Source organism: Phyllopteryx taeniolatus, chromosome 5 (genome assembly GCF_024500385.1).
Source record: "Phyllopteryx taeniolatus isolate TA_2022b chromosome 5, UOR_Ptae_1.2, whole genome shotgun sequence".
NCBI lineage: Eukaryota > Metazoa > Chordata > Actinopteri > Syngnathiformes > Syngnathidae > Phyllopteryx > Phyllopteryx taeniolatus.
The window spans coordinates 29,470,320-29,486,480 of NC_084506.1; the positions used below are offsets into that span (position 1 = coordinate 29,470,320).

At 40.3% G+C, this 16,161-nt stretch overlaps 1 protein-coding gene across 4 annotated transcripts in view; it reads left to right on the forward strand.

Annotated features, from left to right (window-relative positions):
• The window catches only part of incenp (inner centromere protein), a 29,303-nt gene that overhangs the window by 11,091 nt on the left and 2,051 nt on the right, over positions 1–16,161 (forward strand). The window contains exons 9-18 of one of the 4 annotated variants that reach the window (XM_061774633.1): positions 325–412; positions 518–658; positions 3,926–3,943; positions 7,538–7,647; positions 7,716–7,836; positions 7,923–8,033; positions 9,398–9,612; positions 12,637–12,736; positions 13,136–13,216; positions 14,747–14,782. In XM_061774633.1, coding sequence (XP_061630617.1) covers positions 325–412; positions 518–658; positions 3,926–3,943; positions 7,538–7,647; positions 7,716–7,836; positions 7,923–8,033; positions 9,398–9,612; positions 12,637–12,736; positions 13,136–13,216; positions 14,747–14,782 — 1,021 coding nt within the window. The remainder of the gene's footprint in view (positions 1–324; positions 413–517; positions 659–3,925; positions 3,944–7,537; positions 7,648–7,715; positions 7,837–7,922; positions 8,034–9,397; positions 9,613–12,636; positions 12,737–13,135; positions 13,217–14,746; positions 14,783–16,161) is intronic. The other 3 variants (XM_061774635.1, XM_061774634.1, XM_061774636.1) reach the window with 3 other exon arrangements.

The window sequence follows — 16,161 nt, forward strand, 5'->3', positions numbered from 1 at the left end:
TTGGCAGATATCACATTAACACATTAGATTTTTATCCACATTTGGAAGAGGCCTGATTCTGATCTGAGGATATCCAATTCAGTGCAATTTTTTTCGACTTAACCTGCCATGGCACTTATCGACATTGTCACTTGAACCATACAGGTGTAAATCCAGTCAAGTCCTGTTTATCACACAACAACATCTGTTGGTCTATACCTATTGTTACTTTCTACAAACGGACAAAATTAAATACCGCACACTTATTGGTAGTAACTGATAGGGATTATGCTTTCAAGAGAAGCTTCACTTTGTTTGTTTAAATGTTTTCCTCTATTTCTGTAGGTCAACTAAGAACATCAAGCGACAAGCAGCTGAAACTACGGCGGAAAGCCCTGTTAAGAGGTGCACTCCTCCCAAGAGGAGTCGGAGTGTAAGATGCCCAAATAAGTCAGAGAAATAAAAATACTCAATTCAGAGCTTTCTTTAAAAAGTAAATCTGTAAAATTATTTTTAATGTATTTTTTTCCCCATGCAGGCAGTGAGACCAAATATGAAATCATTTCTTCACACTGTGCAGAAGAATCAAATGCTGATGATGAGTCAAAGTTCTTTCAACCGTAATTCTGTAATGAAGTCCTTCATTAAAACTACCACTCCTCTGAAGATTGATCCTAAGGTAAGTATTATATTCCACCACCTACTAAAAAAAAAAGCTAGCCACTTGATAAGCTTGATGGCGATCACCTTGGTCATCATTTGTACTCTTATATACAGTGGAATAGTGGCTTTCATACACAATTTTGTTAAAATTCTAAAGTGGTTCTCGGTCTGTCAACATCATGAATCCTTTAGCTCTGCAAGTAATTTTTGAGTATTAGGGCTGTAACGATTAGTTGAAGCAACGATTCAATTCATATCAAGGTTGGTGGTTGCCGATTCGCTTCAAGAAGGATATTGGTTTATTTAGAACAATATAATCTGAAACGATTCAGCGTGCTAAGATAACTTTCTCAGACTGCGACAGCAATAAACAATGCTTACTGGTGCGGTTGTTCTCCTCTAAGTATAACTAATCCTCGCCTCCATGTTGGTGAAGAAGTTTAGAAGAAGAAGAATCATCTTTTATTGTCATGAACATGCATGCATGCACACGAAATTTGTTCTCTGCATTTAACCCATCACAGTGAACACATACACATGTTAGTGGAACACACTGGAGCAGGGGGCAGCTGAAGCGCCCGGGGAGCATTTCGGGGTATCAGTGTCTTGCTCAAGGACACCACAGCCGTGAGTCCAGGGGATGTTGGCGGATGGTCCAGTCGGGGTTTTGAACCTAGGTCCCCCACGGTGGCAGGCGATGATCTTAACCATTGGGCCACGGCTTACACTTCTGACGCACAGTTATCACTAAAGGTGGATGAGGAGTAGTTAAGCATGCAAACACTTGGCAAGAAGAGATCACAAGCTGAAGAAATGATGAGTAGTGAAACACCAGAATAGTCCTTAGGTTTCCAGTACATTTTTGACATAACTCTCAGGAGGGGGAAGCAGTGCACCATCAACACTGTGTATAGTGGGGATGGGGCGCTGCTGACCTCGACTCGGGACATTGTGAGCCGGTGGGGAGATTACATCAAAAAACCACCTCAACCACCGACACGCCTTCCCATGAGGGAGCAGAGTATGGGTTCTCGGAGGCAGGCTCTCCTATCTCTGGGGTTGAGGTCACCGAGGTGGTTAAAAAGCTCCTCGGTGGCAAGGCCCCAGGGGTGGATGAGATTCGCCCAGAGTTCCTCAAGGCTCTGGATGTTGTAGGGCTGTCCTGGTTGACACGCCTCTGCAACATCGCGTGGACATCGGGGACAGGGCCTCTGGATTGGCAGACTGGGGCGGTGGTCCCCCTTTTTAAGAAGGGGGACCGGAGGGTGTGTTCCAACTACAGGGGGATCACACTCCTCAGCCTCCCTGGTAAGGTCTATTCAGGGGTGCTGGAGAGGAGGGTCCGTCGGGAAGTTGAACCGCAGATTCAGGAGGAGCAGTGTGGTTTTCATCCTCGCCGTGGAACAGTGGACCACCTCTACACCCTTGGCAGGGTCCTCGAGGGTGCAGTTCGCCCAACCAGTCTACATGTGTTTTGTGGACTTGGAGAAGGCGTTCGACCGTGTCCCTCGGGGGGTCCTGTGGGGGGTGTTTAGGGAGTATGGGGTACCGAACCCCCTGATACGGGCTGTTCGGTCCCTGTACGACCGGAGTCAGAGTTTGGTCCGCATATCCGGCAGTAAGTCGGACTCTTTTCCGGTGAGGGTTGGACTCCGCCAAGGCTGCCCTTTGTCACCGATTCTGTTCATAACTTTTATGGACAGAATTTCTAGGCGCAGCTGAGGCGTAGACAAGGTCCGGTTTGGTGGCCTCAGTATTGCATCTCTGCTTTTTGCAGATGTGGTTCTGTTGACTTCATCAAGCCGTGACCTCCAACTCTCACTGAAGCAGTTAACAGCTGAGTGTGAAGCGGCTGGGATGAGAATCAGCACCTCCAAATCTGAGACCGTGGTCCTCAGTCGGAAAAGGGTGACGTGACCTCTCCGGGTCGGGGATAAGATCCTGCCCCAAGTGGAGGAGTTCAAGTATCTTGGGGTCTTGCTCACGAGTGAGGGAAGAATGGAACGGAAGATCGACAGTCGGATCGGTGCAGCGTCTGCAGTGATGCAAACTTTGCATCGATCCGTTGTGGTAAAGAAGGAGCTAAGCCGAAAGGCGAAGCTCTCGATTTACCGGTCGATTTATGTTCCTACCCTCACCTATGGTCATGAGCTGTGGGTCGTGACCGAAAGAACAAGATCCCGGATAGAAGCGGCCGAAATGAGTTTCCTCATTCCTCCGGGCTCTCCCTTAAAGATAGTGTGAGAAGCTCTGTCATCCTGGAGGATCTCACATTATAGCCGCTGCTCCTGCACCACGAGTGGAGCAAGATGAGGTGACTGGGGCATCTGATTTGGATGCCTCCCTGGTGAGGTGTTCCGGGCACATCCAACCGGGAGGAGACCCCGGGGACGACCCAGGACACGCTGGAGAGACTACATCCTTCGGTTGGCCTGGGAACGCCTCGGGATTCCCCCGGAAGAGCTGGAGGAAGTGGCTGGGGAGAGGGAAGTCTAGGCGTCCCTGCTAAAGCTACTGCCCCGGTGACCCGACCTCGGATAACCGGTAGAAAATGGAAGGATGGATGGACGTTGTACCCCTTTTAACAGGAAATATTAACATTTCACATTTACATAACCCCTCAAAAACACTTGCATTATATTTTTTTATACTGAAGTTTATACGCATCATGATATATACCGTTAACATGAAGGGATTCCATTTGAACCATAATATGAATTTTAAGCCATATTACCGAGCCCTCAGTCTCTGGATGTAGTTATGACAAAAATATGAAAATCAATTTATTCACATGATCTTACATTTATGTGCGATGAACACTAGTGGCAGTTTTAAAATAATATTTTTACATAGTATTGCATATAATGTACATATGTATGACAGCAAGCGTTCAAATTGATGTTGTTGCTTTATTGAACCAATTTAATAGCCTTAAAAAAGGACTGCCTCTCAGGCTCACACAGCCTTTTTAGTGTCCTGATATTATTAGAGTAATAGCTTTTGTTTTGATAGTATGATGTTTGTAAGTTTTACTGTACATAGTGAATATTGCACGGAGGCTTCAATTGAAAAAAATCGTGAATAAAATTGAAATCGCAATGTCTCCCAAAAATTTGCAATTCTACTTTTCCTTAAAATCTTTCAGCCCTAGACAGATGCAGTCACCAAATGTCCTTTTGAATATACATGCATGCGTCTTGTCACATTTCAAAATAATTTAGTTGATCACTGTATCATTGCATGGCATCTTTTTTTATGTTTTATTTTTATCTTCCCTCCCCAGATGAACATGAATATAGTGGTAAGTGTATGAGCACTGTGTGTTGGTGGTCATTTGGTGAAGTCTTATTTGCCATTTAACTAAAGCTTCCTTTCAACATCTACTAATCCGTGTAGACCTTTCCACCCATTTTTCTAAAGCAGGGGTTGGCTTTGTTGCCGACCCCTGGTCTAAAGCCTGCTGCAGACTGCGCGACGTGGTCGAACTCATCTGGACCGCTCCATTGCATAAAAAATAAGTTGCCGACGCACCCCTGCACATTTAGCGATTGTATACATGGGCGCCCTGCTGCGTCGCTCGGTGTGCGGCAGCCTTTAGAAATAGTAAAGTTCCATTATGTCCAAGTGTCTGAGGGCTTTACAATTTCACAAATACACCCTAACTGCACTTGTTAGTAGATGGCATCTTCTTCAAGGATACTAATGCTCATTACCTTTTAAGCATCTTAGTTCAACAGTAATTCACATAGAATAACCTGACCACTTCACAATTTAAGTTAACCAAATGTGTTTATGGTGTTACAGGGATCTTGGTGAGTTTATCAATATTATTGTTTCACATCACAGTCAAACTTAGTGATTTTGTTTTATAGCTGATATGAGAAGGCTGCTGTCGCAAGAGCCAGTTTAATAAAGTTGATGGCATGTCCTTTCTGTGTGAAAACATGGCTCACAAAGTATTTATCAGACCTCTGTAGGGTAAAAGTTTCAGCTGATTTTTCCACTACATCTATGATTGCTGGGTACAACTATGCTATGTCAGGTTTCAAGGTCATGTTTGGCTGCTTGACCAGACATGACCCCAATTCCAATGAAGTTGGGACGTTGTTAAACATGCATAACTGAATACAATGATTTGCAAATCATGGTCAACCTATATTTAATTGAATCCACTACAAAGACGAGATATTTAATGTTCAAACTGACAAACTTTATTGTTTTTAGCAAAAAATCATTAACTTAGAATTTTATGGCTGCAACACATTCCAAAAAAACTGGGACAGGTCGCAAAAAAGACAAAAGTTAATGAATGCTCATCAAACACTTGTTTGGAACATCCCGCAGGTGAACAGGCTAATTGGGAACAGGTGGGTGCCATAATTGGGTATAAAAGGAGCTTCCCTGAATTGCTCAGTCATTCACAAGCAAAGATGGGCCGAGGTTCACTTCTTTGTGAACAACGTACAATTGCAAATAATTTAGGGATTTCATAATCTACTGTCCATAATATCATTAAAATGTTCAGAGAATCTGGAGAAATCGCTGCGTGTAAGCGGCAAGGCCGAAAACCAACATTGAATGCCCGTGACCTTCGATCCCTCAGGCGGCACTGCATCAAAAACCGACAATGTGTAAAGGATATCACCACATGGGCTCAGGAACACTTCAGAAAACCAATGTCAGTAAATACAGTTCGGCGCTACATCCGTAAGTGCAACTTGAAACTTTACTATGCAAAGCAAAAGCCATTTATCAACAACACCCAAAAATGCCGCCGGCTTCTCTGGGCCCCAGCTCATCGAAGATGGACTGATGCAAAGTGGAAAAGTGTTCTGTGGTCTGACGAGTCCACATTACAAATTGTTTTTGGAAATTGTGGCCGTCGTGTCCTCCGGGGCCAAAGAGGAAAAGACTCCGTCCGACTCAAAGTTCAAAAGCCAGCATCTGTGATGGTATGGGGCTGTGTTAGTGCCAATGGCATGGGTAACTTACACATCTGTGAAGGCACCATTAATGCTGAAAGTTATATACAGGTTTTGGAGAAACATGCTGCCATCCAAGCAACGTCTTTTTCATGGACGCCCCTGCTTATTTCAGCAAGACAATGCCAAACCACATTCTGCACGTGTTACAACAGCGTGGCTTCGTAGTAAAAGAGTGCAGGTACTAGACTGGCCTGCCTGCAGTCCAGACCTGTCTCCCATTGAAAATGTGTGGCGCATTATGAAGCGTAAAATACGACAATGGAGACCCCAGAAGCTGTACATCAAGCAAGAATGGGAAAGAATTCCATCTACAAAGCTTCAACAATTAGTGTCCTCAGTTCCCAAGCGTTTACTGAATGTTGTTAAAAGAAAAAGTATTGTAACACAGTGGTAAACATGACCCTGTCCCAGCTTTTTGGGAACGTGTTGCAGCCATAAAATTCTAAGTTAATGATTATTTGCTTAAAAACAATAACATTTATCAGTTTCAACATTAAATATCTATATTTAATGTTGTATTCTGTTTTTATTTGTTTAACACAACGTCATAACTTCATTGGAATTGGGGTTGTAGATATAACGTGTGCACAAAATGTACTGGACAGTTTGGTAGGAGGGCAAGTCAGATTTAATTTAAATTTAGACTGTGGATAAGATACAAAGACATTCCGAAAGTCCTGGCAATGCTTCGTTATTTGTCACTCCCAGTTGGAGTTTACTGTAAAACCTCCTCATGGAACGAATGAATGCAACGGATTACACTTGGGGGGGAGAGGGAGGATTGAAGACCTCGGCTACATTGAAGGGACCAACGGCACATAACGGCGCATGTTGTTTAAACTAATGCACTCATATAGAAATACTAAAGCATATCACGTTAAAACGTGTAAAATAAAAGATTGAATAAAAACAAACCCTGCCAAATTTGAGTGAATTAAAAAAAAAAAACACACACACACACCATGTAGGTACTCGAGCATTTTGGCTTTGTCACTCACTTTTTTGGCTTTGTCACTCAATTTCTGCTTCCTCTTGGCTTTTGATTTTATCTCAAGATTTTACCTGCATGGTTAAATATAAAATAAGGCCTTCCCTTGAGGATTGTTGGACTGTGATGTGAGACCTTCTCCTGTCAATCAAATGAGGCTGAACATGGGTTCGGTTAAGTCAACTACTGCCTCAATATTGATAACGTGTGCCTCTGTGCTTATGGTTTATAAACTGTTAACTTTACCGTGTGTGTGTGTAATGTGGGGAATACACACACCACTCCGAGCGCTGACGTTCGAGTGAGCTTTTTAGCTCCAGCCCTTAGCTTGTTAGCGCGCAGGCTAGAGAATGTAATAAACCGTTAACTTTCTCTTAAGTGTCCTGGTTGTGTTGCAAACACCATTCTGTCAGCCGCTTGCTATGTCGTCAGCGGAGTGGCGGGTGTTACCACAACAATGAAAATTTACCGAGTCCAGAAAAATCTCACTTCCCTTACATGGACCGATAATCCATCCCACTCTGCCTCTGATTGGCTAGCACCAAGGACTCATTCTTTTGATTGCTGCACACACATGGACATACCCAGGGTGGGTCTTAAGTCTCAAACCACACGTCTACGGACAAAGAATGAATATGCTTCATGTGTCCTTGCTAATTGTCATGCGTCAGAGACCCGGGACGCACATCAAACGTGATCGCTGTACCTACTTCATGGCCACAATTTACTATTCCGTGCCCACTAGTTAGCAATTTGTGTGCACCTTTTCTTTATCTTTGTCACAATGTAATATTATCTATGTCTGCGGCTCTGTAGGTTTCTGTGCATGTGTGCTTTTTATTTTTTAATTTTTATTTTTTTTAAGCAATATACTTCTGCCACTTGCCTGAATGTTTGCTATATGATGGCACAAATTCCACAGGCTAAAGAGCTCCAAAAACTTGAAGCACTTAAAAAGAAGCAGGAACAGGAAGAGGAGCGAATGAGGAAGATGGAGGAGGAGAAGAAAAAGAAACAAGAGGAATTGAAAAGGTCTGGTCTTGTTAAACACTCTGGCTTTGTGATTTGATTGGTCAACTGATATTATTTTTGTCCTATAGGAAGAGGGACGAGAGGCTAAGAAAGGTGTACGAGGCCAAAGTGAAAGAAGAGCAGAGGGAAGAAGAAAAGAAGAAGAAGATTGAGCAAAAAATGGCTCACATTGATGAAAAAAATGATAAGGTGACCAAATCATTTTAATGATCAACTTAATTACTTAGACTGATTGTGGAAAGTCAAGATCGGTCAATGTTGATCCATGAATGCAGCGTCAGGCGGCAGAGATGGCTAAAAAACGAATTGCCATTAAACGTCAGGAAGATCTTGAACAGAAACGAAAGCTGGAGGAAGAAACTAAAAGGAAGAAGAATCAACAAGCAGTAAGAATCTTTTTGTTTTTTTCCCCTCCCACATCTTAACCTAATGTGTCACAGATTCTAGCACAAAACGGTAGCCCCAGCCCCACCATACACCTTTAGCAATCATACATGCGTATCAGTCACCTTTCGGCAAAATTTGCCATTTTTAACTCAAAATAGGTCATTTACGTGAATCGTATAGATCCGATGAGTTTTTCTTGGGTATAGTTATTAACACTAGAGAAGCCAGGCTGGCTGATTGTCGCGCATACTTGGCGGCCATGTTGGGAAGGTCATTGTTACCATGAATGCAACGGCGCTCCTCGTTTACATTTAGACGAACAAAAACAACAGCTTTCATATATTGTTGTATTTGTCTGGTACTGTCTGCCCAAACGTGGATATTTCAGCTCAATTCTAACTTGAGAAAACATCGTGCAGTAAATTTCAGATGTTTTGTTGTAGTTTTGAATGTGCATACACACGCGCGCACACACAGCAATATCAGAATCTGCATATTCACATTTTGTAATTTTTTTTGTATTTTTTTTTTTTTGATGTTCACGCTGTGGTTGGGGGAAAAAAAACAGAAGTTACTATTTACTCAGTACATTGAGTAATTATTTCACTGTGTTTTTTTAGAGGGCTACGTTTTACTTGTCACATTATTGTCAAGTAACAGTACTCTTACTTGAGTACAATGTTTGGCTACTCTACCTACCCCTGGAGCGGACATCCTCTATTGTTACGTTTAAGCAACATTTTTGCTCATCAGATCAGCCAGTGTTGTATTTGTTGTGCTGGTCTTTTGTATTTTTGCTTTGAGGTGCTGCGGGTTGTGGTCCTAGCGGCACACGTAACATCGGCGACAAGAGTTGATCCGCTAGTACATCTTGTATTAATTAGGCAACGCAGCTACAATTATCTAATTAGTTTACAGATGTTAATGTTAAATGTATTAAGCGACGGAGCGATGTTAGGGATTATGTCACAACACGGAATGAACTAACTTCAAATTCATAAATGGACAAAAACAGAAAAATATTGTACTTAATATTTTCGTATTTGGGATTAGTCTTTGAAGTTGGTAATTGTGTAACAGACTGATTTTAGTCAATTCTTTTCCAAAATGAGAGTGCTTAAAGAGGAGGATGCTATTCATGTGGCACAGCTTTAAGCAGGCATCAGGTGCAGGTGGAGATGGGCTTGGCTCAAGTTGGAGGCCAGAACAGAAATAGCAATGAGGCAAATTTCATTTTGATCTTAAATTTGTACATCAACATGTACGTGAGCGGTGCAAATAAGTTTTTCTGTGTGAGGAAATTTTATTTTTTTTTAAAATTCGTTTTGTCTTATTGGTGTTTGCATTTTCTGAACAATATTAGGAAAGGTGTCCTGTTTGTTGCCGAATTCGCCCATGCGCCTGTGTTTTTCAACCTAAGGAGGAGGAGAAGCGTCAACAAGAGTTTCTGGCTAGGAAGGCCACGGAGGAAGAATTAAAAGCTAAGAAGCTGGCAGAAGCTCGCAGAGCCTTGGAGCTCAAGAGGGAGCAGGAGCGTGAGAGAGAGCTGGAGAGAGAACGCGTAGCTGCTGCTGAAAGGTCATCTTAAAGTTTTACAAATACATTTAAACTTGTTAAAGGTCCCATGCGTAGAGATGGGTACATTGTTCTACATTATAATGCCAGTTTTCAATATACGTTAGAATTAAGTGAATTGTTCTTAAAAAGGACATACTTTAATTATAATGCTCTAATATCATTACATCAGAGGCATAACATTTTTTATAACTGAATGGACAACAAAAAAAATTTACCCTGTTGAAAGTGTAACAGTAATGGGGCTGGGCGATTATTGGGGGCGGGGAGGTGATTGTGATACACTGAAATAAAAATTCTTGACCGAAACTTTGGGGGCCAGGGCCAAAAGCCAAAACACCGAAAGGGATTAGCTATCAAACTGAATTTGTAAGTGCTTTTCACACACACAAATGCAACACAAAGGGTTTTACATGAACTGAAACATAAAAATAAATCAATCACGCCAGTTGTTATTTATAAAATTATGTCAATCTTTGATGAAATTACATTTATGGCTAAGAGTGCAGAACTGCCAACCTATAGAAATTCGCTTCCAGAGCGGTTTGTCGGAACTTCCATATTTTTAAAATTATATCAAGAACATTACTATCGGACAGTTATTGGTGTATGTTATATAGTAGGATACAAATATTTATGCCTACTGTACAGTTTAACAATATAATCATTTCTATAATTGTTAAAAAATATGGCTTCAATATTTATGTTTCTGTATTGATTGCAACAACCTTGTACTGCTGGACGCATTTGCCGCCAAATGGCTTCTCTCACATTCTTGTTTTGTATTTTCTGTATCCACTATTGCTGCTGAAATGATGCACATTCCCCATTGTGGGACTAATAAAGGGTATCTTATATTCAGAATACAGTGGGGCAAAAAAGTATTTAGCCACAAAATTGTGCAAGTTCTCCCACTTAAAAAGATGAGAGGCCTGTAATTTTCACCAGAAGTATGCCTCACCTATGAGAGACAATGAGGGAAAAGAAATCCAGAAAATCAGTCTCTTTTTTTTTTTTTTTTTTTTTTTTCTTTTTTAAAAACAATTATGGTGGAAAATAAGTACTTGGTCAATAACAAAAGTTCATCTCAATACTTTGTTATATACCCTTTGTTGGCAATGACAGAGGTCAAACGTTTTCTGTAAATCTTCAAGGTTTTCACACACTGTTGCTGGTATTTTGGCCCATTGCTCCATGCAGATCTCCTCTAGAGCAGTGATGTTTTGGGGCTGTCACTAGGCAAGACAGACATTCAACTCCCTTCAAAGATTTTCTATGGGGTTGAGATCTGGAGATTGGCTAGGCCACTCCAGGACCTTGAAATGCTTCTTACGAAGCCACTCCTTCGTTGCCCGGACGGTGTGTTTGGGATCATTGTCATGCTCAAAGACCCAGCCACGTTTCATCTTCAATTTCCTTGCTGATGGAAGTTTTTCATTCAAAATCTCACGGTACATGGCCCCATTCCTTCTTTCCTTTACACGGATCAGTCGTCCTGGTCCCTTTGCAGAAAAACAGCCCAAAACATGATGTTTCCACCCCCATGCTTCACAGTAGGTATGTTCTTGTGATAATCTTGACCCCACGGGGTGAGATCTTCCGTGGAGCCCCAGATCGAGGGAGAGCCTGGTGCAGGTCTACAATTTTGTTTCTGGTGTCCTCTGACTGCTCTTTGGTCTTGCCCATAGTGGAGTTTGGAGTGTGACGGTGTGAGGTTGTGGACAGGTGTCTTTTATACTGATGAGTTCAAACGGGTGCCATTAATACAGGTGGAGGACAGAGGAGCCGCTTAAAGAAGTTACAGGTCTATGAGAGCCAGAAAGCTTGCTTGTTTGTAGGTGACCAAATACTTTTCCACCATAATTTGCTATTGAATTATTCAGATGTGATTTTTCAGAATGTTTTTATTTTTTTTTTTTCCCTCTCATTTTGTCTGTCATAGATGAGGTATACCTATGATGGAAATTACAGGCCTCTCTGTTTTTAAGTGGGAGAACCTGCACAATTGGTGGCTGAATAAATACTTTGGTGACTTCATGTTACAATTAGGGCCTGACCGATTAATTGGGCAGCCATTTTTAATGACCGATATTAGCCCTTTTCAAATATGCAAAAATCCGCTGAATTTTTACCTTTTTTGTACACATTAGAATATAACAATTACATTCAAACAGACAATACAGGAAATAAAGAAAACAAAATGGCCACAATGCACAAAACGATAAACAATCAGCACATCAAATGCACACACACAATGGCTACCATTTAACTCTTTCTATAGATTTAAAATAATACTCTGTCAAAGAGTACTTGTTTTGACATCTGAGAAAGGCATCTATGGTTTTTATTTTTAAGTCATTACTTCATGGCAAAGAGAATAAAGGAATAGAAGAAATGTGATTCAATGTTGAAAGGCATGCATAATGTTTTACCAGTAACTTCACTCATTGTTTCTTCTATACTGCATACATTTATGGGCTAAATTTAAAGATAAATTCATCAGTTAATGCTTTTTTTGTATGGTTTTGTACTTGTAAATTCCTCTGTTTTAAAATTAAATACTGATGGTAGGAATATAGTACGGCCTGCAATAATTTATTTTATTTTATTTTTTGTTTTTTTAATATAAAAAGCCTGTCAAGTTTGAATGGAGGGGGAAAAAACCACACACACCATGTAAAACAAGGACTGCCCTTACCTGCAGGACTGAGAGAGCTTCACCTGTCAATGAAATCGCTTTGCTGTAGTCTACTACTGGCTGAATATTTATAACGTGTCCTGATGTAATTTAGCTTTCGCACCCCAGTGGATGTTGTACACTGGCCATCTGCATTATGACCATTTGCGTCATATATTGATATCCAATACAAGATCTCTATTATTTTCAAACATTGTATAATTTACGTATTAAGAAACAACTCTGAGTTCACTTTACAGGGTCTTTAAAGGGAATTAGAACCACTCATTATGATTCATACTGTATACAGTATAATGTATATGGATTCTCATGCTGTGGTATTTTTCCAGCGAGCGAGTTGAAAAAGAGAAGGCTCTCGCTCTGCAACGGGAACTGGCGAGAGCAGCTAGAGAGAAGGAGAGACTGGATTTGGAGGAGAAAAGACAAAAGGTGACGAACTGTCCTTTATCGTGAATCATGTAACACTTTTTTCAGTTAACATGCAATAAAAATTCAAATACCGCAACACCAAATACTTAGCTGGCTTTGTTTGCGCACAATTGCTTGCCAAACTCTGTTTTGTTCCGAAATTATTTGTGTATTCATCATTTTAGTGAGAATTTCAATTTTGCATTCACTTTGAGCAGCCTTTTATGTTTTGTTTATAAAAGGCAACTGGAGGAATGGTTGTTGGCTAAAGTTAGATATAACAATCTCAGAACATCTTGTTGGAGGACCGTGTGTTCGGGACAAGCTCCGTACCTAGTTATTTGTCGTTTCATTTTATGAAAGGTTTTGTAACAATGAGCTGGTTTATCAGCTGTAATATTATGTGCCTTGTTCCACCAGGAGGAGCAGCAGAGGTTAGCTGCAGAGGAGAAGGCTGCTAAAGACAAAGAGGCTGCTGCTAAACAAGTTGCCAATGCAAAGGTAAATGCAAACAAATGTAATGGATATTATATTCAGAAGTGTGTCACTTTTAGACAGCCCTTTTCCCTTGTTTATAGCAAAGATACCCTGACTAAAATTAACTCTATTCTATTTCTGTACATAAAACCCTGCCTTTGGTAACATCGGTGGCTGCATTTTATAGTTGAGGACCAATAATGCTCCAGATTCTTTAGACAGACAAGAAAATATAAAATAATTTTCTATTTTTTAAGCCTGGATTCACTAGCAACTCCTCACTGTTCAATGTAAACAAATCCTTTATTTGAATCAACTTGAGTGTCATGAGTTGCTTTTAAAAATGGCAATTACTGTACGTTCCATTTTGTACAAGTATGTTCCAGACAGAAACTTTTTCCAGATGTTTGTTTTTTTCAGATATATATAAAGACCCACCAAAGAGAAGTGTTTTTAAAAAGCCTGCTAAATTTGAATGCATTAAAAAAATTGTCAGGTATGTAAAATAAGGACAAAATGTGTGACATTTGTGACCTCTCGGATGAGTCGTCGCTGCGCTCTTGAGGTAATTTTGGTCGGCTGGCCATTCCTGGTAAGGTTCACCACTGTTCTATGTTTTCGCCATTAGTGGATAATTGCTCTCACCGTGGTTCGCTGGAGTGCCAAAGCTTTAGAAATGGCTTTCTAACCTTTTCCACACTGATAGATCTCAATTACTTTAGTTGTCTTAAGATTTCAGCATTATGTCTAGCTTTTGAAGATCTTTTGGTCTACTTCACTTTGTCAGGCAGGTGGTCCTATTTAAGTGATTTTTTTTTATTGAGAACAGGTGTGCTAGGATCAGGCCTGGGTGTGGCTAAAGAAATTACACTGGTGTGATAAACCACAGTTATGTTTTAACGGGGTGCAATCACTTTTTCACACAGGGCCATGTAGGTTTGGATTTTTTTCGCCCTTAATAAAAACCATTAAAGTGCATTTTCTTTACTTGTGTTATCTTTGACTAATATTTAAATTTGTTTGATAGTAAACATTTAAGTGTGACAAATGTGCAAAAATAAGAAATCAGGAAGGGGAAAAGTTTTCACACCATTGTAGGCTGCAGCTCAACAATTCAGTACTAAATTGGTCTGCATTGTATTTAGAAACAAAACATGAAAATAATTTTGGTGTGACTTTAATTGGTTAAGATCTATATTACCGTAAATTATTGCAATCTGAATACATGTAAACACTTCTCAAGATATTGCTGTAGGCTGCATCTACTATAAAATGAAGTAATAGTAAGGAATCCTAGAATCACTGCTGCCAGTGAGGTGAGTGAGTTGGGAGAAAAAATGAGCACAAAGCAAAGAACCTCTGGTGCTCCTTTGAGAACCACACCAAAATGTTGTCCACCTCTGCAAATAATGCGAGACTGCTGTCTTTCCATTGGTAATTATACATGAATTATTGCCAATTCATGATTGTCGTGTATTGTTTGAAGGTTGTCTTGAATATCTGATTGAATGGTTTAATCTTTTTTCCCCTGTCACTTCTCCTTTATATACATAGACTGCTGCTGCCCTCAATGTGACTGTGGAAATTGAGGTAACGTGAATATGATATTACTTGCTCTTTAACCAAAACTGCTCGGATATTCTGAATGTAACATCCTGTTTAAACAATGTATGGCTGCATAGCTATAAGTTTACAAAGACCCATGGTTTGTTTCAAAAGTACTTACCGGAATGCCAAAGTGCTTATCTGGTCCAGTTGATTTTGTTTTGTCTTTTTGATGGATTTTTTTTTATGCTGGGCAAAAGTGGCGTGTGCACATACAGATTTTCAAATTGTGAGAGACCCACACATGATGAGGAAAAAAAATGGACCTGTTTGTTTGTTCATTACTCTTAGGCTATGTTCACACTGCAGGTCAATTCTCTTCACCCATGTGAAGTATCTTATTTTTTCATGTCAATATATGAACAGTAGAATTCCAAATTCTTTATTTTATTTTATTTGTATTTATTAGATTATCTGATCCAGGCCTCTTTCGTATGTAGATGTAAATCGGATATGCATCCGATGCGAATGCAATATTGACACTCACGCCGCGCTCATCTGACCTGTACGTCATCAAGCGGCGACAAATGTCACAATTGTTCAACAAAACAGACACGCCACAAAAGCAAACGGTACTCAAAGGAGCAGAAAACAGTCAGTGGCAAAAAGATGCTTTAGAACTGATAAATATAAGAAAATGTTGGCTCCTGTTGCACAAATTCCTTGAAACGACCACAAATGCGTCATGACAAGACCTACGAGAGGCACAATGTGACCTCCTGTTTTGTGTGCATGCATGTGACATGGACGCATTCAGTCTCCAGTAGAAGTCACATTTGTTTTTGTAATGTGAACGACTACATAAAAAGATTGATTTTAATTTGAAAAAAATCTGAATTGGGCATCAATTCCGCTTCCTGACAATGTTAAGAGATGGCCTTAATGGGCAGAATTTTCCTGAAGTCCTGTTCATGACTGTCTGTGTACTTTGTGGCCATTACTTTTTCCTTCTCATGTAGGAAAACCAGAAACAACCCTATTTTTGTTTTGATGTACGTAAACAAAAACAGGAAACGATCCTATTTTCGTTTTGTTTTGATACAAACAAAAAACAGGTAGTGAGTCAATTACAGTTTCTTGTTTGGAAATTGAAAAACGCAAATTGAGCCGTTTTCTGATTTCCTTCGACTAATTCCTTTCCTCAAGATGGCTTTGTCTTGACCCGTAAGACCTTCTTCTACTGCGGCTGCTTAAAATCCATACTGCCGATAAAGATTTAAAGCTGCACAAAACAAGCTTGAGGAAAATAATTACGGTTGCATTTTATTCATATTTTTATTTGTGTTAAACACCTAATAGAAAATCAGATCAAAAATCAAATCAAACAAGAAATGGGAGACGAGTTGGTTCCCGTTTTTTTGTTT